The sequence below is a fragment of the Miscanthus floridulus genome, chromosome 17 (genome assembly GCF_019320115.1).
Source record: "Miscanthus floridulus cultivar M001 chromosome 17, ASM1932011v1, whole genome shotgun sequence".
In the NCBI taxonomy this organism is placed as follows: Eukaryota; Viridiplantae; Streptophyta; class Magnoliopsida; order Poales; family Poaceae; genus Miscanthus; species Miscanthus floridulus.
In genome coordinates, this window is record NC_089596.1 from 83,522,869 (window position 1) to 83,548,050 (window position 25,182).

Genomic DNA, 25,182 nt, shown 5'->3' on the forward strand with positions numbered 1-25,182 from the left:
CCTATACGTCCTTTCACTGTTGCCACATATAGGGCAACCGTTCTCAGAGTTTTGGCACATCATTCTCTCCCTGTAACTAGCCGATACTATCGGACTATGCTCGAGTCAGTGTACCTGCAGAAACTTGATTAAGTCTATCTAAGTCAGCAGAGTGCCATCTATCCTGGATACATAACCATAGTAATAGGGCTACTTATATAACTTCGCATATAAACGCCCTAATTTTTTGCAACAATGGGTTGTCAAATTTTTATTTAGAAAAGGTTTTCGAAGCTTTATTTCCTCATTTATGCTCTGATACCACCTGTGGCAGAACCGCCTAATCTAATGCCTCATAAAAGTGCTTGTCTTCCATTAGACACTAAGCACTCAAGGGAGAACACTAAATTACTCGGTTCCGTCGGACACACCCCAGGGGAGAACCCAAAAATCCACATTTTTGCCATCAGGATCACAAATGAGAGAATAAAGCTTACATCATTCGTAATCATTTCTTACATCACTTTTAATACAACATCAGAATACAATATTTATTAATATAACAGCGGAATGAAATCATATTATCAGAGTTATCAACAATTTAATTGAACAGCCAAATAGAAACATGTGAATAGAGTTATAGCAGAAATAAACATCTATTAATGACATGATGAAGTATTGATATATACACTACGACAACAGATTATGAAACTTTCATTTATAAAAGCATTTGGTGAGAGTTATAAATAGCAACTACGATCGCAACGTAAAGGAAATCCTCTCTGAGCCCACCAGGAGGAATCCACACACAAAGGTCAGCTCAAGCCTCCACCGGTTACCTGCAACAGGGGGAATAAAACCCTGAGTACTCAATTGTACTCAGCAAGACTTATCCGACAGAAGAAAAGAAAAGACTCCAAGGATATGCAGGGCGATCTGGCTTGTGGGTTCATTGCATTGCAGGAAGCATTACTAAGCGTGCGTCCTTATTTTTTATTTTTAATAATAGCCGCATTGGTTCATTAACTAACCATTCTATGTAAGCACCTGTGCTACTTTCAAGCAAGTGGTAAGCAATCAGATTTCCTTTTCCATCTTCCATCTTTCATCTTCAGTTCTTACTACGATGCTAAACCGTAGACAAGCCATACCAGATAGCCCGGCGATTCGTGAATCAATGCCCCCAGCTGGGTACCCCAAAAACACACGTCCTGCTTGTACCCTGGGCATAAGCAGGACCAACCCATCACTCTCCTGTCCCGGGTGTCCAGGTCCCCGTCCAAACTGGGACTCCAAGCCCCCGCCCCCTGAGTCCCAGACTCAGTGCGGTGCAAGGACCTCCTCCACCAAAAACAAACCCTGACACTCGGTCCGGAAAGAGCCGGATCCGCGACAAGAGAGCAACAAGTTTTCCAAGTGCCCATACACAAGTATGTGCTCGGGATAATAAGTCTGTGACCTGCCCAGAGTCATATGCAATGATCGGTCCTTAACCGACCAGACAGGGGAAAACGGTGTAACCAAGCTATGACCCGCCTCCGCGGCGACACAACTTCTTACACCCACCAATACCAAACCACATCGCTGCCCGGTCACCATTTTCCTTTCCACCATTTTCATATTTTCCAAGTGATAGTAATCCAATAATATATTTCCTATCTCTCGCGAGTGACAGGCAATCACTCGACTTCTACCGGAGTCCTGTAGCATAGCAATCTGCACGATTCTGTCATACTAGTAAGACTCATAGGATAAAGATATATATATGCAAGTGGGTTTCATTCAACTCCTTAAAACTTAATGTACAAATATAATTTAAACTGCAGAAAAGTAGGGGTTATGCACCGGGGCTTGCCTGGGTAAGATATATTAAAAAGTTAGTATCTGCATCTTCAGATCATCCACTATCAGCTGAATAACAAGCCCATTGCATCAACTTCTGGAAAGAATTCCATTACACCATCTTCGGATTCTCAATCACCCTTCGATCGACCCGTTGATCCATCATCGTACCTATATGATATGCATGCAATGCAATGCCAAGATGTAATTAATCAACTGCAATCGTGACTCGTAAAATACGACGTACGCCTCTCGAGTTAACGGCTAGTGCTAACGACGACCATACTTGGGCTACATATATACGTTGTCGGATAAGGCGTCATTTCCCAACAATTATTTTAGTTATTTAAACCTAAGTCATTATTTCATTCTATCGATTTAATCCTTATTCGAAATAGAGCATCATTAGCTACCTAGTAAACTGATTATTCTGGAGCTACAAGAATTACCACGAGTACCTAATATTGCTAAGAACCTACTGCAAAGATTTTAGATTCAATACTATTACCAATTTATCACGGAAGTTCCTACACGTTTATATTTTTACAATATTAAGTACCTTAAATTAATTATATAGCTTCCACGAATATTATCAAACTATGTGAACAAAATCTACTACAGGTAGCTCATGATTTTAGGAACTTAACAGAACTAGTTTCATAATTTTTTGGACCACTACGCAAATTTATATTGATTTTATAGGGTACTAACAACCTGTAATAGAAAAGCATTTTAGACAAAAGGAAAAACCGGCGGCCACCCCTAACTGGCTCCACGGGCCAGCACGGCCAGGGCCGGTGGGCAAGCAGCCCAGGCGGACGGGCGCATGACGGCCCAGGCGGGGCGCAACCGGCCCAACGCCATGAAACGGCGTGGACGGGCCACACGGGATGCGCGGCCCAGGCGGACACGCGGCCAGCGGCCCAGCGACCGGGAGCGCGGCCCAGCACGACGACAGGCCGGCCCAGTGCGGTAGGTGGCACGGCAATTTGCTAAAAAGCCCCTGAACTCTCCCTAACGCAACCGAGCTCCACGAGCACTATTCTACGAGTCAAGTATTTCACAAAAGGGACCCTGTATAAAGCTGCGTCTTGGACTTATACCCCTGCTCACCATGCTTCATCTTTTCCAGGAGCGGAGGCGCTTGGAGCCGATGAGCTGAGGAGCTCCGACCGGCAATGGAGACGCTGTGGTCACGACGGCGCGGGTCCCGTCGGGGCAGCAGATGCCACGGCGGCTCGGCGCGTGGCAAGGAACTCGCGCGCACAGGAGAGAGCAGGCACCGACGGGCAGCCATGGCGGGACGATGCGGCATGGCCGAGCGCGGGCGGCCGAGGAGCGGGGAGGTGCTTCGCGGCTCGGGCACGGGCAGCGAGGATACGGCCACGTTCGGCATGGGCGCACAGGGCTCGGCGCGGGACGGCGCGGCGAGGACGATGCGGAGCCACGTGCGGATGTCGACGGGGCGACCTGGTGCAGCGGCACTCGTGCGTGGTCACGCGGGTAGGGGCGCGGACGCCGGCGAGACGCTACAGCTGCGGTGGCGGGAGCTCGAGGCGGCAACGGCAGCGGCCTCGCTGCACCGGAGGTGGCGCACGGTGGCCCGCTCCGCGTGACACTGCACCGACGGAGGAGGCACGATGAATCAGCCGGAGATGTGCGACCTTGGCCAGTTGCTTGGATGGGTGAGCTGGGGAGTGGCGCCGTGGTGACGGCCGAGCGCTACGGCATGGACGCCGGGGGAACCGCGAGTCCAGCGTGGGACCAGGACGCGGGTGGAACCGAGGAGGGAGGAAGCTTCGGCCTTGAGCAAGATGAAGAGCGGGGAAGGAAGGAGGGGCACCGCTGTGCACAGAGAAGAGAAAGCGAGGCAGAGCCGTAGGCGCACACGCGAATGGAAAAGGGAAAACGACGGACTGCGCGGCCGCAGTGGCGATACTCCAGGGCTCGGGCGTGCGAGAAGGAGGCGCGGAGTAGCTCGGTCTTTGGCTTAAGCAAGAAGGCAGCAGGCAAACGTATTCAAGAAGCCGAGGGAGGCCGACAGGGCAGCACGGTACCACGCGGCCTGCAGTGGCGTTCCAGCGCGCGGACAGGAAATTGAAAGGACACGGCGGGCAGGGCAGACAGCAGCATGTGCGGCCACGGCTATGTGCTGGCGGAGGCCGGTGCAGGACACAGTCAGAAACAAAGAAAAACGGGCGCAGCTGCGATGGATAGGCTGCTGGTGCTCCCATTAAAATATTAGGACAAGACGTACTGCATTTGCTGTTTCCCATCGTAGACAACCGATTGACCGTGTACTATTGGTAATATATATATATATATATATATATATATATATATATATATATATATATATATATATATATATATATATATATATATATATATATATATATATATATATTTTGTTGTCTCATTTGTCAGCACGCTATGTTTACTAAACTGCTCCCGCAGCTAGCTTGTTCAATCCAATCTAATCGTGCGCTCGTCGTTACGTGCCGCGACGCATAATTAAACAAGCCACAGGGTACTTTTATCAGGACAGTAACAGCCAAACGTCGGGTCTGTATCGCGGATGCTAGCTAGCCAGTGTGCCTGATGAGAGTAGAGGAGGAGGAGACTTAAGCGAGTACGCGAGCACGTGGTCTGGCAGGGCGTGCCGGCTGGCAAGACAAGATCGAGACCGCAGAGACAAGCGAGGCAGGGAGACGTTCCGTCATCGCTGAGGAGCCGTTCTCTCGACAAGTCAATAACTAAACTCAAGGCCTTTCAACTGAGCGTGTTTCTCAAAATAAACACATGAGCACACACACATATATATATCATTCAATTTATTACTGGATTTTATTTTATTTATAAAAGTTGCTTTTCATGTTTAATCAAACAGAACAAACCGTTCGCTAGAATCGTCGTTTGCTATTCATAAATATTTCTACGCACTGCGTAATTTACTTGGGCGTTGATTCGAGTCCACGAAACTAAGTCACATAGGATTCGCGTATCGCGTCGAATACGTTTTAAATCAAAAATCCGAGAAACACATCCTGGAAATTTTTCTTAGGCCTAAATCACGGTGCTAAATAAGATCGTAACACCAGGGTGTTACAGTGTTTAACTCTATGTATAAAAGTATGATATGTATGTAACCTTCGTTCTAAATTGTAGCTCACTTTTTTATTCTAAATAAATCCAAATTTCTAACTTAAACAAAGTTTTTATAATGTAAATATATCAATATCCATGTATTGGTTTAATTAAATTATCTATAAAACATATCTTGTATAATATGATCACATTAATTTAATATCTATAAGTAAAAATAGTGTTATTAAGTTATCCGCAACCATAATTAAAGCCAAGGAAGTTTGATACAAAGCTAAAATAAGCTATAAAATTTGAAACAAAGGGAGTATATATGTACACGTCTTCAAACATATTTTGGCCATGTTCGCTTTTCTTATAATCCGTCTTTTTCAGCTTATTTTTTTAGCCGGAACAGTGTTTTTCTCTCACAACAAATCAACCAGAATAATGTTTTGGCTTGTTTTTTCAGCGAAGCGAACGGGCCCTTTATCCATGCATCATACATTAGCGGCCTAGCCAGCTTAACAAATACTCCAACCATAAAACATGTCGTTTAGAACAACATGTGGTAAAAAAATTAGAAACTACAAACATAAATAATATTAAATTATTAAGTTTGGAAACATGTTGTTATGTGTGTATATTTGTATTCAAATGTACTTAAAAACTCTCACTGATTTAAAGGAATTCAAGAACATATCCTAGAAGAAATTAGTGGTTAAATATACACATCGAAGATCATGTACAGCCAAATGTGTCAAGTATTTTTTTTAAGTAAGATAGAATAATCTTTTTTATTAAAGCCATCCGGCGCACTTTTTTAATTTGCAAACACCATTATATCAAAAGCTAAAGAGTTCAAACTAAATCTAGGAGTTTCAATGACCCATATATAATCTTGTTTTGTATCAAAACATCTCCTAGCTAGCTCAGGCGCCACCCTGTTAGCTTTCTCTGTAGCAGTGTTCAATGCTAGCATTACCAAGACCTATCCAAGGCGCCATGCACTCGTCGTAGATTGTTGCTGCTGATGTTGCCGAGAAACCATCATCTTTCATAGTGTCAACGATCTGCACGCAGTCTGATTGAACTATGAAGCTATTGCTACCAATATGTTCTGCTAGCTGTAGACCTGTCTTTAGTGCATACGCCTCCGTCATTGTTGCGTCTACTACATGCACCAGAAAGCCTTGATTTGCTTCAATACAACCTCCACCCACAGTGGCGGATGCACGATGCGGGATAAGGAGGGGCTAAAACAATGGAGATGTTGATTTGCATGAAGATTTAATGGTGAAATCAAGCTTTTGCTACAGTGATTAGGCTTAAAATCAAGAAATTAGGGGGGGCTGGAGCCCCCCAGCCCCCCCTGTGGATCCGCCGCTGTCCACCCACATCCCTGGTCATCACTCCCGCACTTCTTGTTCTGGAGTTTGCATCAAACACTGCATCCACGTTCACCATAAGTTTGCCCTCCGGTGTTTTTTTCCATCCCTCTCTTAGGTTCGGATTCTTCTCTCGCCTTCGTAAAATTGTTCAAGATTGTTGCGACGGACATAGCCTATCTTCAAAGCCTTTTTTACTTTCTCCATGTATGACTTTCCTCCGTTCCCACCACATCCACCATGTTTTGAGAATTACGTGTTCCAAAAATGGTCTCAATAGCAAAGCTAGTTTGTAGATTTATTTTACGATATGTTTTCAGCGGCAAGGGATGGGCCCATATTTGTAATGATTTTATCAATCTTAAGATTTATTAGCTCAATCTCTCAAAAGTACCTATACAGATAGGTAAGCTTGCGTACATATGTTTACAAAGATGAATATATGTGTATGTGAGCGTTATTGTTCTTATTGTGTTGAAAAGAAAAAGAAACATAGTAGTACAATTTATTTTTTCTTTTTTATGTATTATTACTGGGAAATATATAAGAAAACTTTTTTTTTGCAAAATTTGCTGCAAATGAAGGAAAAAAATGTAAATTAGCGCGACGCTCCGTCGTCCTAAAATTCACTGTGTCATCTGTGGCGTACTCCCTCCATCCCTAAATAATTGTCATTTTCGCTTCCTGCGAAACAACTTTGACAATTTACTGTGTCATCTATGGCGTACACCATCCGTCCCTAAATAATTGTCATTTCCGCTTCCCGAGAAACAACTTTAACTAAATATATAAAAATATTAATAATTATGTACAAAATTAATATTATTAGATAGATTGTTGAATCTGTTTTCATAATAAATTTATTTAGAGATATAAATATTGTACGTCTACAAATTCAGTTAAACTTATGACACGCAAATAAAAAACGATAGTTATTTAGAAACGGAGGGACTTTGTCGGCAAAAAGGAAACGGAGGAAGCCTGCAAAAATTTATGATCCAGAACAAAAACGAAGCCCACGAAACCGCGCATCCCAGCCCGGCTGGTAGTTGCCCGGTTGCCCCAAACTTTCAAGCTCGCGCGCCTCCGCGTACGAAATTTCAGACCCGCCCCGCCAAGTCAGCGATCCGCGCCTCACTCCACGTCAGCGATCCGCAGCATCCTACCCCGCGTGCCCATCCCACCCGTCCATTCCCTCCGCATCGAACGGCAGCCACCGCCCTTCTCCCACCGCTCGCCTCCTTTTAGACCCCTCCCCCTCCTTCCCCCAACCCACACTCCAACCACCACCAATCCCGCCTGCAATCTGCTACTCCGACGAAATCCACCACCCACCTGAGTGGAAGAAGCCATGTCTGGGCGCGGAAAGGGCGGCAAGGGGCTCGGCAAGGGCGGCGCGAAGCGCCACCGGAAGGTGCTGCGCGACAACATCCAGGGCATCACCAAACCGGCGATCCGGCGGCTGGCGAGGAGGGGCGGCGTGAAGCGCATCTCGGGGCTCATCTACGAGGAGACCCGCGGCGTGCTCAAGATCTTCCTCGAGAACGTCATCCGCGACGCCGTCACCTACACCGAGCACGCCCGTCGCAAGACCGTCACCGCCATGGACGTCGTCTACGCGCTCAAGCGCCAGGGCCGCACCCTCTACGGCTTCGGCGGCTAGGCTGATGGGCCTCCCCTCGATGTTCCCCCCTTCTGCAGCTGTGACGTTGTCTGGCCGTGCCCACACGTCTTGCGGTCAAGAAAGTTTCAGGAACTCTTGTTAGTTCCATCTCTGGCTGCAGTAGGTTTATCTGAATCATGAAGCAGTAACGAAATCATGTGAACATCTGATGTTGAAAATCATTCTTGTTGTGCAACCTGTCACTCTTAAATGCAAATGAATGTAGTATTCTGTTATGTGAATCCTGTCGTTATTACGATGGAAAATTGGTGCTTGCCTTTTCTTTGCAGTTTCGATGCCTCGTGCCTGCAAGTGAGTGTCAGGTTTGTTTGATTGCAGATTTGGATAATTTGGTTCTCTAGTTCGTTGGGACTTGTTTGCGCTCGCTCAGTATTCACGTGAAGTGTGCCATCTTTGATAAAGAAGAGCATAGTATGTACTATACTATGATCGTCTTTATCCATGTTTTAGTATTATTAGTGTACCATAGAGATTCAATTGGAAGTGGCTGCTGGTTTTGTGCGCACCAGTATCAGAAAGGGCTGGGAAGATGCTGAAATTGGGTAGGATGTCTGGAAGGTGTCATACTCATGAACATCCGAATATAGGAACATCAGTGGTGATGAACTCGAACAAGCTATCAGCTTATTCGTTTTGGCTTATATGATTGTAGATTATAAGTTGGAACAATATTTTTTTCTCTCACACCAAATCAGCCAGCAGTACTTCTGACTTATAATTCATAATCGTTTTAGCCGAAACGAACAAGCTGATATATGTCTATTGGCCCCGTTCGGCTTGCTGAATTTTAGCTGAAAAACACTGTTTTGGTTGAATTATTGTGAGAGAAAAACACTGTTCTGTCTGAAAAAAGAAGCTAAACAAGCCGGCTTCAGTAAGTCGAACGGGGTCAAGACATTGAATAGTCCATCATAGACAAGGTGTCACATGACAGCTTCATTGCAGCGGCTGCTGCTGTTTAGCCTGTGAGAATGAACTGCAGCTGCAGCCACAGCTGTTGCTGAAAATAATGGCTGCCGAACAGCTGAATCTGAACATATATATCAAGTCAAATAACATGCATTTCGATTAATCTTTTCATAGATGTGTAGCTTCTAAAGTATAAACCAAAAATCGGCTCACGAAATAACTGAAGAGAACCACTATCCTTTAGACAGACAAAATTCAATAGACAGAGTATAGTACTCAAATACACTGACTACTCTGTTCCTTTGAAATTTTCAATTGCTTGCCACACCCATGCACATCAATTGTCATCCTTGCCAGAGGCACTTGTCCAGCCGCCTCCCTTAGTTTGACAATTACAAATTCGCCCCATAAACAGTTCAAAGTATATCATTTTTGTCACTTTTGGCAACACGGCACGCCAACTCATCCTTCCCGTGTGGAGAAGAATGGAAAATGACGGTCTTGCCCCTGTCTCCTTATCCTCTCACGCGGGCCCACCTGTCATCACGCTCCTGTGGTCTCTCTCACCCGCAGACAGGTGGACCCCACCTGTCGGGTCCATTCCCAATCTCTAGGCGACCCCTTCTCTCCCTTTCCTCCTTCCATCTATGGCAGCACCTCCGGTGGTGGAGGACCAGCGGACGCCGGAGGAGATCGAGGGTGGCCTTGCAAACACACTGAGGGTGCCCTCGCCAGCAAGAGTAGATCGGGTGAGGCCAGGGTCGTTGAGGATGACCCAAGGTTCGCCGACATCCATGGGAGACGAGGTTTCTAGCTCGGGATGGCCACGAGATGTACGAGATGGCCTCCTTATGCACTTGCAAAGCCGACGGAAGCAGTGGAAGGGCATGAGATGGCTTGTGCGAGGAGATCGATGAGCTCGAGTCGACCCCAGCAATGGCGGCGACGGCGCTTGGTTGTAACACCCTCGGTGTTACATTGTACTGTTCTTGCTAAAACATCGCATTAGCATCATATTTATGTGCATATGTGTACAACATGAATTATAAATCAATGTTAGGCACTTGAAACATTTATGCGAAACATGAAACAATGTTACGCGTCATGTCACTTGATTGAATTTTCGTCGAACAAAAATGTATAGAACGTTTTGCGAACGGCGATGAAACAGGTGCGGTCGAGGGCAAGGATAGCTCGTTAGTCCATCAAGGGGGTCAGATTTGGGATTCGACGCGAAACCATTCGAAGTTAAGTCGTTCCACGTAGGTTTGAAAGAAGGTCGACGAAGCCACCTTTGACAATAATTGTAGAGCGATCGGCTTAGGAGTGGTACGGTATCTTGACTCCGATCGACAGCCCAACGTACCCTCTTGTGCATCGAACAATTGGTTTGGCCTTTGGAGCATCGTGTACAAGTTTTCAAGCTGCTTTAAAAAGCGTGCACATCACATGACTTAGCTATGGGCGCGGTCACCACTTGGCCTGGCACCGTGCCGCGCCGGCCATGTCCCGCTGCCACGCCGGCTGCGTCCCACCGCCGCGCCTGTGCACGCGCACGGCCTTGCGCTGCGTGCCAAGGCCGTCTGCCACTGCACGCTGACCGCGGCTGTCGCCGTCGCCGGCTGTGTCCACCGCTGCTGGCTCGCCCATACGCGCGTGCGCCGATGCGCCGGCCGCATCCGCACCGCCACCGTGAAGGCATGCGCGCGCAGAGTCTTGGCGCGGCTGCCTTGTTCGCCTGTTGGCACTCGTTGGCGCGCGGGTCACAGCACCATGGCTGACGCGCTGCGCCCGGACCGCTGACCAAGCTCTGCCGAGCCATGCCCTGCCGTGCTTTGGCCGAAGGCGCGCCGGGTCCCACGCTACACGCTGCCAGCGGCCACGCACGGTACTGCTCCGCTGACTCACCTTGGCTGCTCGCGCGAAGGACAACAGCCTGCTCCATCATCACCTCCGCGTCACTCGTACTGTGTTTTCCTTGTCTGGCACTGCCGCTGCGACGCCGTGCCGAGCCTCGTTGGCTTGCAGCCGTGGCCGTGCGGACAGTCGCCTGGAGCACGTCCCGCTGTCCCCCATCGTGGTGCGTGCTTGGTTGTTGCGTTGACATCCGCAGCCGGACCGAGCCAAGCCACGCCAGGACCCCCCTGCCTCCACTGTCTCCATGGCCGCCGGGACGGTTCTTTCAAATTCGCCATGATAGCAATGCCTTGTTACAAATTGACTACGTCCTCAACTCCACTAGGTAGCCTGTGGTCCTACCGACCCCACATCACTGCCTGTGTCCTCGTGCTGTGCCCCAATTTTGAAATGCCGCGCCTTCGGGTCCATAAGACCAGGGCGGTCTGCGCCGTCGGCTAACCGTGCAACCAAGGCACCCCGTGGCAATTCAGCGCACCACCAGCCCCGCTTTACCCTCCTGAGCACCCTGTGCACCACGGTCACAGTGTTGCAGCAGTCCAGCCTTCCCCGACGCGGCCGTGTCATCGCCGTGCGCCGCTGCGGCGTCGGTGCGCACGCGGCAGCTCGGCTCGGGCCGTCTCCGGCCGTACCGGCAACACGAAGGTATCCGTGGGTAGTCCCTTGTGCTCTCTAGCTTAGTTGCTTGCTCCGTCTTCGCTGTCACTCACGGGAACGCGCCCGGCTTCGTAGGGAAGGGACCGCCGCCAGGGAGGGGGCTCGGCACGGCGCCCCTGTTCGCCGTGAAGCCTCCGGTCACTGCGCTTTGTCCCCAAGGTAATCATCGGCCCCTTAGTTAGGCCTTCGTGGCTCGGGTGATGCCGGCGTGGTCGCCCGGTGCCCGTGTCGTCGCGCCAGTTGGCGCACGGGTGCCGGAGGACGTCGCTGCGGTAAAGGAGAAAGGGAAGGGTGCAGTTGTAAAAGCGTAGACTAGCAAAATAGTGCCTTAGAGCTCACTGTAAATACGTAGTAGTTTGGGGGTGTCCTTGCATATTTGCATCGCGCGTGGGCCTCTCCCGTCGCGGGCCGTTGGCCGGCTGAGCCACGCACGCGCGTGGGCCGCGTTGCGCTGGCGCGCGCGTCGTGCTGTTGCGGGCCGAGCCAGCGCAAGTTGGGCCGAGGAGTAGGATTCGGTTTCCTTAATTTCCAGAAGAATAGAAATGTTTATTTATTTTAGTTATAAGTCGAACTTGGATAAATCGTAGTAAATTGTGTAGTTATCAAAAATAGTGAGACTAATTTTGTTAGGTTCGCAAAAATACCATCAACTTGATAGTATAGTTGGATAGCAGTTAGCTATGACGAATATTAGGTCATAAATTCAAAACTAGAGAGCTGATATTCGGTAGGTTAATACTTGTAGGAATATTTGTGGATAATTGGTGATAGATATAGCCACAAAATTTTTATAGTAGGTCCACTAGGTTGTCATGTACTTGCTGTAAATTTTATAGTCTTAGAATGGGTTGTTAAATAAAATAGCTATTACTCTTGTTTTATTGTATCTAGATTAAATCGGCATTAGGAGTAAGAATAACCGTAGTTGTTATAATAATAATGAATGTCATACTTCAAACTTATCGGTAACAATAGATGACTTATTATCGTGGTTGGTATCATTAGCTTAGGAGTTAAATCGATGTACTCTTACTTTAAGAATTTATGTTGCCGTATTATTAAACATTGCATCATCATTTCATGTAGATCACGAACTGGTAGACTTCGTGCCCGTCGGCGAGCCGAAGTACGACGAGGTGATCGAGGAGTACGAGGAGGAGATCCTCGTGCAGGAGGAAGCCTAGGAGCCTATTGGTGCTGACCCTGCTGACCCGGCGCCTGCCCAAGGCAAGCCCCGGAGCATAATCCATATTTTTATGATCACTAAATATATATATATATGTGTGTGTGTGTGTGTGTGTGTGATGTGCATTTAAGTTACAGGCATTTTATGGAAACTACCTGTATAAATATATCTACCCATGAGTCCTATTAGTACAGGTCGGGTAGCTGCTATGCTCAGGATATCGGTAGCGTGAGTAACCTGCCGTTACTCGCAAATAGGTGATAAAATATGATCACTCATGATAAAATGGTGGAAAGGAAAATGAAGACCGGGCAGGGATATGGTTTGGGTACTGGTGGGTGTAAGGGGTTGTGTCCTGCGGCCAATGGAGCATGACTTAGTTACACTTTTTCCCTGTCTATATCGATTAAGGACTGGTCGTTGCAATGGACGCTAGGCAAGTCATAAATCTATTGTCCCAAGCATATACTTGGGTATGGGCGCAGGAAAGACTTGTTGCTATCTTGTCGTGGATCCGGCTCTTTCCGAACCGACTGATTGGAAGCGGGGATGCTGGAGGTCCTTGCACCACACGGAGTCCAGGACTCAGGATGTGGGGGCTTAGAGTCCAAGTTTGGACGGGGACCTGGACACCCGGGACAGGAGAGTGATGGGTTAGTCCTGCTTGTGCCTAGGGTACAAGCAGGGCATGTGTTTTCGGGGCACCCAGCTAGGCACATTGGTTCGTGAATCGCCGCCGAGTCGGTACGACTTATCTTAACTCTAGCATCATAGTAAGAACTGAAAGTTGAAAGGAGAAGACATGGAACTGATTGCTCAACTCTTGCTTGAAAATAGAACAGGTGCTTATATAGACTGGCTAGATGATAATTTAATACGGCTTATAATAAGACATAAATAAGGACTCACTATTAGCATTGCTTTCTACTAAAGAAAACGAGCAAACCATAAAGCCTATCATATTCCTTGGAGTCGGGAAATTATTCCCACTAGTCAGATAAGTCTTGCGAGTACATTATGTACTCAGGGTTTATTTACCCCTGTTGTAGGTGATGCTTGAAGAGTACCTTTGTGTGGAGGATCCTTCTGGTAGGCTCAGACGGAATCCTCGCCCTTATTGCTAGTTGTTATTTTAAAAATTCCGTTGTTTATTCTTCCGCACTCTGGTATTTGGTATTATAATAATGTACTTTTTAAGAAACTCAGATGTATGAAATGAACTGGTATTATAACTCGTTCTCATTATTGGATCCTTGGGAAAAATGTAGATCTTTCGGGTTCTCCCTTGGGGTGTGCCCAGCAGACACTGCTCGCTGTAGCCTGCTTCTGGGGTGCTTAGTGTCTGACGGAAGACGAGCGCCTCCGTAAGTATGCTATTTTAGGCGGTTCTACCACATTGGTGGAGGCTCTGGAGCAGGGAGGGCGGTGTAAGGAAAATAGACCCTAGGCCCATTTACTTTGGATTTTGGTATTTAATGACGTACACAACCAAATTGGACTAATAAATTTACAAGTGATTGTTTTGTAGTTCAATAGGATGCAAGACGTGACTTGGACGAAGGCAACATGATGATCCAATGATCAATACCATAAGCAAGACCTTAGAAGCACAAGAGAAGACCCAAGATATCAAGCAAAGTCCAAGTATGAAGATAGGAACCAAGTCGTACGCAATATCGTGAAAAAATGAGCTCGTAGAGGTGACCAGACGCTGGAGGAAAGTGATCGGACGCTCCGATCAAGAGGCTCGACAACAGGCATGACCGGACGCTGGACCGGACGCTGGCGGCAGATCAACCGGACGTAGGACAACAGAGTCTGGTCGAGTACAGAGAGGTTCCAGAGCGGCGAAAATGCGATCGAACATGTCCGGTGGCATGTGACTGGACGCTGGCAGCGTCCGATCAGTGGATCGCGGCTCCAACGGTCGGGATGACCGGACGCGTCCGATCAGGACGTGATCAGCGTCCGGTCAGTAGCAGAAAAGCGGGATTTCGTCCCCAACGGCTACTTTCTCAGTGGGGCTTATAAATAGACCCCCCAACCGGCCATTTGAGAATAGCAGAGTTGAGGAAACATATCTAGGGTGTTGATACACTATTTTAGTGATCTCCACTTACATAGTGCTTAGTGTTTTATTAGGTAATTAGCGTAGGTGTTTTGCGAAGTGCTTAGGTTGATTAGACCACTGCTTATGCGCTTGCTCTAGGTTTAGGCCTAGTGTTTAGTGATGTTTGCATACCTCTTACCACTCGGTGCTTGCGCGCACCATTTTATTACATCAGAGGGGATTGTAGTCTTGCGAGATCATACCAACTGCGGTTGTGGTGTGGCCGCCACCGTGTACCGGAGGGAACAAGGCCCGCGGCGTTTCGGCCGGAAGCTTGATAGTGAAGACGGCGGGGAGCATCTGGGAGAGGTTTGCCGGAAGGCATGTCGGAGACCCACTTGCGCGTGGGGAAGGCCTGAGGCTATCCATGGAGTTACCCGACCGGGAGCTTGGCCCTTGTGAGAGATTCCTTGCGAGGGGCTCCAACGAGGACTAGGGGGAAGCTTACGTGCTTCTCGATACCTCAGTAAAAGTACCAGAGTCATCAATAGGGGTTTGCATATCTCTATCTTTCTCTTTAGCTTCCGTATTTACATTGATTGTATTACTCCTTTTGTGGTAGAGATAGCAACACACTAGCAAAACCGTAGTTGCATATTTAGATAGTTTATCTTTTGCATAGGTTTTGCTAAGGTTAGAAAAAGAGGTCATAGTTTAGAATTAGAATTTTAAGTTGCCTAATTCACCCCCCTCTTAGGCGTCACAGTCTCCTTCAATTGGTATCAGAGCCCGGTTGGCTCAATTTGGACCTTTGGCTTAACCGCCGTTGAGCCGACGCTATTTAGAGTGGTTGGGATGGATACCTCTAGGCCTCCGCACTTTGATGGCACTAACTTCCTTTACTATGAGACTAGAATGACTTGCCATCTTGAGGCAGTTGATTTGGGTGTATGCAGAGTCACTCGTGACGGGATGAAACCCATCAAGAATCCCGAAAAACCTATAAAGAGTGATGAAAAATAAATGTATTTCAATGCTAGAGCTAAAAATTGCTTGTTTGAATCATTTAGCATGGATGTGTTTAACCAAGTGTTCACTTTAAGTACAGCACATAAAATTTGGTTAAAACTCCAAGAGCTCCATGACGTCACAAGTAATGTCCGTGAGCAAAAACATTGTCTAGCTAAACAAAATTATGATTCCTTTATAATAAATGATGATGAGCTTGTTCGTGATATGTATTCTCATTTGAATCTAATTATCAATGAGCTCCGTTCAATAGGATTAATAAAGCTAGATGATGTGGACATCATGAGGAAGATCATCTCCATGCTACCACAAAAGAAATATGCAAGCATCATCACCATCCTTCACAATATGGAGGACTTGAGCACCATGACCCCGGGCATAGTCATTGGCAAGATAGTGATATTTGAAATGTCACGTAAGATGGGTCAAGAAGAAGCTTCTTCATCAAGCAAAGGTAAAGCTCTCGCATGTAGTGAGAAAAAGAAGATGAAGGGCAAGCAAGTTGAGACAAGCTCAAGCTCAAGCTCCTCAAGTGAAGATGAAGAAGAAGATGAGGACGATGATGATGATGATGAAGATTCAAGTGATGATGATCAATCTTCCTCCTCCACCTCCGACCTTGATGAAGAATCAATCAAATTAATCAACAAGGTGGAGAAGATGATCCAAAGGCTCAATGTCAAGGGTGTGCCCATCTAAATTCAAGATCTCATTTTTACCAATCAAAGAAATGAGCAAAGAAAGAGAGGATGCTATGGATGCTGCGAGTTGGGGCACTTTGCGGAAGTTTATCCAAATAAGCCCACACCCAAGACAAAGAAGAAGGCGTGCAAGAACCAAGCCCTCACATCAATAAGATCATGGGATGATTCTTCAAGTGAAGAAGAACACCATCACAAGAGGCGAGGTCGCAAGCACTCATCATCAAGCTCTTCTCGTGTGTGCCTTATGGCACGAGGTAACAAAAACCCATCCTCTAGTGAGAGTGATAGTGATGATGATATGCCTTCTTATGATGAAATTATGCAACAAAATCTTAATTATGCTAAAATTTGCACTAGTCAACAAAAGAAGCTCAAAATTTTAAAAGAAAAGCTAGATAGTTCACAAGAAGCTTATAAAACTTTGCTTGAACAATATGAGAATTTTGCTAATCTCAATGTTGAACTATCTACTAAAATTGAGCAACTTAAGGCTAGTGCAACAACAAATGCATGCACAATTAACGATGAGCAACTTGTAAAGAAAAATGAAAAATTAAAAGAAAAGTTAGCTAGCTCATAAGATGGTTATAAAAGTTTGCTTACAAAAATGGAAACCATGTGCAAACATTGTGATGAGCTAATTAATAAAGTTGCTAATCTTGAAGCCGTTAATACAACTCTCACCAAGGCATCTAAAACAAAAAGTTCTATCTTTAACATGTCTAAAAAGGATGCCTCTACTTCTTGTAATGATTTATATTTAGACTCACCTTTGTGCAACCAAGTTTGTGTTGAGAAAGTTGTTGTAGATACATGCACACAAGAGGTTACAAAGGAGAATGAGCAACTCAAGCAAGAAGTAGCTCGCCTCACTGAAGACTTGACTCAAGTGAAAGGCAAGACGAAGCAAGCCCAACTTTATCAAGATAACACCGTCAAGGGAGTGAAGAAGCTTGATGAAGGACAAACCGTGGTTTGCTACGTGTGACACAAGGAAGGTCACAAGTCCTATGAGTGCAAGGTGAAGAATGGGGGAGGAGCAAAGAAGAAAGAGAAGAAAGACGCAAGCAAGCTCTCCAGCACCTACACCAACAAGGTGGACAAAAAGGTCTCCACACCTTATCTCTCTTGAAGAAGAAAAATAACAAGGTGGTGGCCATCAAGGTGAACAAGCAAGCCAACAGTGGGATCAAATGCTTTTGGGTGCCAAAGGAGATCATTTCCAACATGAAGAGCACCAAGAAGGTTTGGATCCCGAAAGGGAAGTGAGAAGTCCAATGGACATCGAGAATTTGGAGACTTGGCAAAGTGTGGATGCACTTCATGGGGTGCATCATGATGGACAAAGACATTGTTAAGTGGGTTAGTGAATACTATGGACCCAAATTCCTCTTCCCATGTTAGGTAACTAGATTCAATTTATTTCAAGTGATATTAGATTTGAATTTTCCTACAATTGATATCTTTTAGCATCTAGTTACTCTTCATGCCTAGGTTTATATTTGCATTCTTATATATTTTGTCATGCATACACTAGGTATTTCATATGGTACGCTTGCTCGGTTTCATTCTTATTCCTTAGAGCAATCCTAAATGGTTTAAAATTGTTTAGGAGCACGACACATAGCTTGTCCTTCAATTGTTCATCTAATATGTGCCAAAGTCTAAATTGTAGATAATTTCTCCCGAATATCGTCTTCAAAAATGACTCTCACATTCATGTGATGTCATCTTTCAAGTGGTATTTTTTATTCTAAAATCATTGTGCATGTTTCCTACAAGTATTCCATACTTGTGTGCACAAATTTAGGGGGAGGTTACTCTACAAGTTGGATGCTTTGAGACTAACACCTTTTAAGCTTATCACGTGTGTAGTAGTCTCATTGCAAGGAAAATGGAGTCCCCAGAGTTAAGCATCATACTTCAAGTATCCACCACCTATTACAAGTGGTAGAAATCAAATTGGTTTCCACATGTGGTATTTCTAAACCGATATCATAATGTTGATTTCTTTTTGATAATTATATACTTTCTCCATGCATTATATAGATTAAATTCCCTTGAGCAATAATTTGTCAATTATGCATATGCTTTGCCTTCTACTATATGTATGCATATATTTAGGGAGAGCTTAATCTATATAATGTGAGAGTCAAATTTTGTGACCTATTCCACTCTACACATAAAGGATCACAAAGTTTGACCCTCCCTTGTACTACTAATATCTTCCTTTTCAGTGTTTGATTCCAAAAGGGGAGAATTTAGAAGACCAAAAGCAATCATTAATAATTTACAAGTGGTAATAGTCCGAGAAATGGAGGATAGTGGATTATGGATTGCCTATGTAATGGGGAGAATTTATAGAAATCAAGGCTTAAATCCATAATACCACATGGGGACAGTTACAAGGGCAAGATGAGTTTTTATATAGTCTTACAAGTAGTATCTTTTAGCATCATATAATCTTGCCCCTTGCATTGCATCCTAGCAAGTAAATAGGTTTTAGATTCCAAATTTTTATTATTTGCTTGCTTTGGTCGTGTTGTCATCAATCACCAAAAAGTGGGAGATTGTAAGGAAAATGGACCCTAGGCCTATTTACTTTGGATTTTGGTGTTTGATGACCAACATAACCAAATTGGACAAATAAATTTGCAAGTGATTGTTTTGTAGTTCAATAGGATGCAAGACGTGACTTGGACGAAGGCAACGTGATGATCCGATGATCAACACCATAAGCAAGACCTTAGAAGCACAAGAGAAGACCCAATATATCAAGCAAAGTCCAAGCATGAAGATAGGAACCAAGCCATACGCAAGATCGCGAAGAAACGAGCTCACAGAGGTGACCGGACGCTGGAGGAAAGTGACCGGACGCTCCGATCAAGAGGCTCGGCAACAAGCATGACCGGACGCTGGCGGCAGATCGACCGGACGCAGGACAACAGAGTCCGGTCGAATACAGAGAGGTTCCAGAGCGGCGAAAATGCGAGGGGCGACGGGGGAGGGCAGGAGTCTCGGCCATGGAGGCGCCGCTGCAACAGCACGAGAGGCTGGCGGCCACGTGCCTCGTGACCTCCACCGCCATGCGGCCTGGCCTGGAACGGGAGGAGGCACCGCCGCCACTGGAGAGGACCATCGCCTCTAGACCTCTACCTTGCGCGCCGCAGGGGGCTGCTGCTGCTGCCAGGTGCGTCCGCTGGAGGTACACCATAGTTGCCCGTGCCCGTGGGAGGTCCGGCGCCGCCGCCACACACTCACGAGCTCCCATGCGGCCGCGCCTCGCCTTGCTCGCTGCTGCAGGCTGTAGTGGCTCGCTCTCGTGATGTGACGCAGGCGAGTTGGATGGAGGAGAACTGGAGAGGGAGCCATGGTCACATGGCGAAGTTGGATGAGAGGGAGCTGGAGGTTGGAGATGGACGCCCACCTGTCGGTGGGTGAGAGACCACATGAGCGTGATGACAGGCGGGCCAGAGGATAAGGGGACAAGGGCTAGATGGTCATTTTTTATGTCTTTTCCACGATGTAAGGGCGAGCTGGCATACCACGTCCCTAAAAGTGACAAAAATTATATACTTTGAACTATTTATATGACGAATTTGTAATTGCCAAACTCATGTGGGCAACTGGACGAGTGCCGCCTCTGGCAAGCATGGCAAAAAAATTAAATTTCCCAAAAGTAACATATGTACTATATCGATTGAATTGAATATGCGATACAAGAAGCCACTTATGGAGTAATAATTGTAAAGGCAGTGAACTTCAGAAAAAAAATAATGCAAACACTCCAGAGACAAGGTACACTAGAGACAAAAACCCTATCATTTTACAGTAGTATTAACAACACAATACAAATTCACTAGTCCTGTCAAGGTATACATTTACACTGCTGCACAAAGGAAATATAGGGGTTACTCCGTAATAGAGTATGTGCAGAAAGATGATTGAAATAGAACAAACATAGCAAATTCCTATATAGAAAGGTCTTGACTTTATATTGAGCACTTCTTGAGCCTGTTCGCTGGTTGGTTTCTGGACTGACCCGGCTGGTGCTGGTTTGTTGTGAGAGAAAAACATTATTGACTGGCTGATAAGTCTTGGCTGAAACCAACCAGCAAACAGGCTGCTTCAGAATTCAGATTATCATCACGGGGAGAAGAGAGCTCCAGAGTCATCTGATGAGGGCTGCAGTGCATTGATCTTAATAACATATTTCTTCCGAGGGGATGTGCTGCTGCCCTTGGAGCTCATGTCCAAGTCATCTGAACCCTCGCACAAGGTGGGATCCTCATCTTCATAAGCATTACCAATATGACCACTGCACTTCCGGCAGAGCAATCGCGTCCTATTTCTGAAGAATCCCCATGAGCGGCTTGAATGGAAGTATGGCATGCAGCTCACCTCGTCAGTATGTGTAAAGCGGCTCTCATCGATTGCAAAGAATGAGACAACGCCTTTCCTGATGTGCTTGCCATACTTGGATCCAATGTTCGCCGTGTTCCGTGCGGAGGAGCTCAAGTTTAATGCATAGCCACAGTATCCACAGCTGACAGTGAGAAAGAGTAAAATCATCACCAAATTGACCAACATGTTCTGGGAATTGAAACTACAATACCGCGCTTGTATGCCTAAATTATGCACTAACATTTGTTTGTCTGCACTAAGCATCAGGACCCAATGTTCATGAGCCCACATTAATTTTCCACTCATTATCACATTCAGTTACTTTCCCTGGTTCAAGCGCTTCAACAGGTCATAATATACGGCAATTACTTGGGCTCCAGTTCCTCTCGCAGCACATAGGTGATGATATCTTTTGAATAACGAACCCGACAATGGATTCAGTGTGGTTGATCGAATTTGTGTGCTCTTTTATCGATGAGCACACAAATTCGTAAGCAAGCAACACCAACTAAAACCAAATGAGTAAAGATCTACTACTAGTAACTATCATCACCTGAACCCAATAACTTGACTCTCAGATTCAATCCCCGAGTACACCCAGCAGGAATGGTATTTGCCAGATAAAAACTACGCTTCGGGGCCAAAAATCAGGTGAAAAACACCAGCTGAATGGGAAGAAGCCACTTCCTGGAAACAGGGAAGAAGCTAGTACTATCTAGGAACTAATCAAAGAACTATCCTACAAGCCCAAGGGAAGGGTTTGCTTCTTGGCCCGAGCAAACTAGAGGGAGCAGCCAGCCGAGGGAGAACCTGTAGGCGACATCCTTGCCGGAGGAGTAGCGGTCGAGGGCCCTCACCATGCTCGCCCTCCGCTCGGCTGACCAACCCCCCCCCCCCCCGCCGAGCCGCCAACGGTCAAGGCGGATTCGGCGTCCGCGGGCCGTGCGCTGGCTCGGCTTTCCCCCTTCTTTTTTTTCTTCCCTTCTTCGCAGGGAAAAATAAGAGAAGACGGGGCCACACACACTATCAGACGGGACACGTCCGACGCGGCAGCAGCTGGTCTCGCCTTGACCGCAGCGGCGGTGCCGTGATTTCTGCCCTGTTCGTGATTGCGATCGTCTCGGATCCATCAAGAAGTACGGCCGACTAAATTATATAAGAGAAAAATATTATTTTAGCTAGAAATTTATGGCCCAATGTGTTCATTCGTGACGTTGAAGTGGACTGAATGTGAGCATGAAGGAACAGTGCTTTCAGTTAGGTGTTCAAGGACACGTGTCACTATATTAAAGATGGACCAGCCTAATCATAGAGCCCAGACGTGGTGGTCAGGTGGACGGCAAATGACCCCCACTTGATGCGATCACCGGATTGTTCCTGTAACGGGGATGGTGATGGGGATGCTGTTTTCCCCCTTTTTTCCCCCACGAGGACCTGTGAGTAAAGAGAAATTGTGGATATCGAAGTAGAAGTAAAGCAAGCAAGCTCCACTTCCTTCACATTTTTGGCTCAAAACGGACTACCACTCCATGTTAAATTATTTGATTTTAGAAAACGCTGTACTATTAAGATGAATGCGACTCTATAAGATTTAGGTTGGAAACAATGTTTAAAAAAACTAGCATACCCTATGAAAGACACTAGAGCACAACACTTGCGCCTATGATTTCAAGTTAGATCATATAGTGCAGCTTCCTGCATGTCCGGAAGTTCAGGATGTTGGCTCCGAAGTGCTGGACTTAAAGGGTGTTTGGTTTCTTCGGGGACGTCTAAAATTCTGGTCACATCGAATATTTGGACATATGCATGGAGTATTAAATATAGACTAATTACGAAATTAATTACATAACTTATGACTAATTTATGAGACGAATCTTTTAAGTTTAATTAGTCCATGATTTGACAACGTGATGCTACAGTAAACATGTGCTAATAACATATTAATTAGGCTTAAAAAATCGTCTCGCAAATTAGTCTCCATCTATGTAATTGGTTTTATAATTAATCTATATTTAATACTCTTTATTAATATCTAAACATTCGATGTGACATGGATTTTAGGAGTAACTAAAGAACCAAACACCCCCTTAGAAAGTCTCACCAAAATTCACAATTTGACTGGGGTTTGAAAGGACCACTTTTGGACATGTTCGGAACTTTCGGACATGACTGAGTAACGATCAGAATGTGGAGAAGGGATATAAATATCACTCCCTCTTCTTCTCCAACGATCAACCCTCCATTATTGTGACCTAAGTAAGTTAGACAAGAGCATATTGGAGCTCTACCCTCACTTCTCTAAGGTTCCTTTAGGAGATTTGGTGAAGGAGTGAGAGCAAGTCAAATCCATCTCTTGGGCACTAGTTTTTTTGTTTTTGTTTTTTTGCTAAGCCATTAGATTTGTGTTTGTTACTCTTGGAAAGTTCCCCCAAGATAGTCGTGCGTCGCTTGTGAAGCTTCCAAAGTTCTGTGATGTAGCTCTGGGGAGGTTTGTATTACCTTAGCTTCCAATGGATTTCTTGAGTTTGACCTCAATGGCTCAATGGTCACTTAACAAGAAGATTCTAGCTACCATGTATTACCCCGTTTCAAAACATAAGAGTTAACCTAAGTCAAATTTCATCTAATTTGACAAAAGTTTAGAAGAAGAAAAAATTAATATCTGTAATAACTAAATAAGTACACCGGCAATATATTTCATGGTGCATTTATTGTAGAATTTATCAAAGTTATATAATTTTTTTGCAGGTCTATAATAACCAGATAAGCACATTGGCAATATATTTCATGGTGCATTTATTGTAGACTTTATCAAAATTATATTTTTTTTGCGAAAAAAGGTTATAGAATTTGACTTAGCATAAAAAGAATAAGGTCCTGTTTGGTTCTCTAGTCCATGTACTAAAAGTTTTAGTCCACTTTAGTCCATGAACTAAAAGTGGACTAAAGTGGTGTTTGGTTCCTTAAACTAAAATGAACTAAAGTGGAGAGAGAGGACAATAAATAAGAGGCATGTGTGTCCCCAACACCTTTTAGTCTATTTTAGTCCAGTTTTGTGGACTAAATGACTAAAGGATTTTAGTCCACTTTTAGTCCAAGTATTTGGCTATTCAGTCCAACTAAAGTGCAGATTTTAGTCCAAAATACTTTAGTCCATGGAACAAAACACCCCCTGAAATCCACAATTTTTTACGAGAAAGAGCAGTAAACTAGGACCTTGAATGCTTGGAAGTCGGAAGGAGAGTTTCAGCAAGAAACCCAAAGTACACTTACTATTCTTTACCTAGCTCATGGGAAGTTCTTGTGTTTGTAAGAGAACTTATTCGTCCTTTAGTTCTTTTATAATTTAGTCCCAAGGTACCCTCTTGTAAATTTGTAATACAAAGAATCTTTTGCCCTTTGTAATTGCACAAGCGTGGAGATCTGAGGAACTGAAAGTTGCTGACGTGTGTGCTCACTCGCCCATTGGACTCGCGTGTGTTATTCAGAATTTCTTTTTTTATTACTGTCGAGTTCCGGAGCGCACATGCCTTTTAAGTTTTTATTATCCCCTATCCTACAAATTCGAATATTCAATTTTATAAGACCTGTTTCAATAGAATTTTACGAAAGTTTCATTATCAGTTTAGCAAATATATTGACATGACACAATATATTAATGACGATAGCTGGTCACAATTTCATGGGACAAAATAAGTTTTATGAAGATAAAATTATTCCACACTATTTCTAACACATAGAAATATTAGAAACTAGAATATGAAACCAGACTGGCTTAAGATTGTCCCTGTCACATGGGACGGACTAAACATGAATTAATTATAAAACTAATTATACAGATGAAGACTAATTTACGATACGAATCTATTAAACTTAATTAATCTATTATTAGCATATGTTACTATAGCACCATATTATCAAATCATGGACTAATTAGGTCTAATAGATTCGTCTCGCAAATTAGTCTCCATCTGTATAATTATTTTTGTAATTAATCTATAGTTGATGGCAACGTATCATGTGCAAACCAACCAACCGGTACAAACTTGAAAACTAACCATCAGAACTACTAGATGCCGATCCAATGGATATGTGAGAGGTGGGATTTTTTTGTGCTTAAGCCCCCCATCCGCCGACCTTTTTTTTGTGCTTAAGTCTTCTTACCCTATCCATTGGATCAACATCTAGTGGTCTTGATTGATAGTTTATAAGTTTGCACAGATTGGTTGGTTTGCACCTGATATGTTGTCATAGTTGATACTCTAAATTAGTGTTAAACATCTGATGTGACAGAGACTGTACTTAAATCCGAGGTATCAAAACACTCCCTTAATATACTTAATTTATTC

General features: G+C 45.1%; 2 protein-coding genes across 2 annotated transcripts; one reads left to right on the plus strand and one right to left on the minus strand.

Annotated features, from left to right (window-relative positions):
* Positions 1-7,568: 7,568 nt before the first annotated feature.
* Positions 7,569-8,129, plus strand: LOC136518062 (histone H4). Its single transcript, XM_066511715.1, has one exon. It carries the CDS (start codon positions 7,645-7,647, stop codon positions 7,954-7,956), a length of 312 nt encoding a protein of 103 aa, XP_066367812.1. The 5' UTR covers positions 7,569-7,644; the 3' UTR covers positions 7,957-8,129.
* Positions 8,130-20,233: 12,104 nt separating this feature from the next.
* Positions 20,234-21,808, minus strand: LOC136517873 (uncharacterized protein At4g08330, chloroplastic-like). The gene is made up of 2 exons (XM_066511530.1): positions 21,644-21,808; positions 20,234-20,975 (listed from the first exon to the last, which is right to left on the minus strand). The coding sequence occupies exons 1-2, from the start codon at positions 21,691-21,693 to the stop codon at positions 20,576-20,578; spliced, it is 450 nt and encodes a 149-aa protein (XP_066367627.1). The 5' UTR covers positions 21,694-21,808; the 3' UTR covers positions 20,234-20,575.
* Positions 21,809-25,182: the final 3,374 nt, after the last annotated feature.

Bases quoted from the DNA above. Each gene is read 5' to 3' on its own strand.
- LOC136518062 (XM_066511715.1), top strand. From the start codon at position 7,645: ATGTCTGGGCGCGGAAAGGGCGGCAAGGGGCTCGGCAAGGGCGGCGCG.
- LOC136517873 (XM_066511530.1), bottom strand. From the start codon at position 21,693: ATGGTGAGGGCCCTCGACCGCTACTCCTCCGGCAAGGATGTCGCCTAC. The intron at 20,976-21,643 runs GTTCTCCCTCGG...TCTCACTGTCAG, and splicing joins GGCAAGGATGTCGCCTACAG to CTGTGGATACTGTGGCTATG.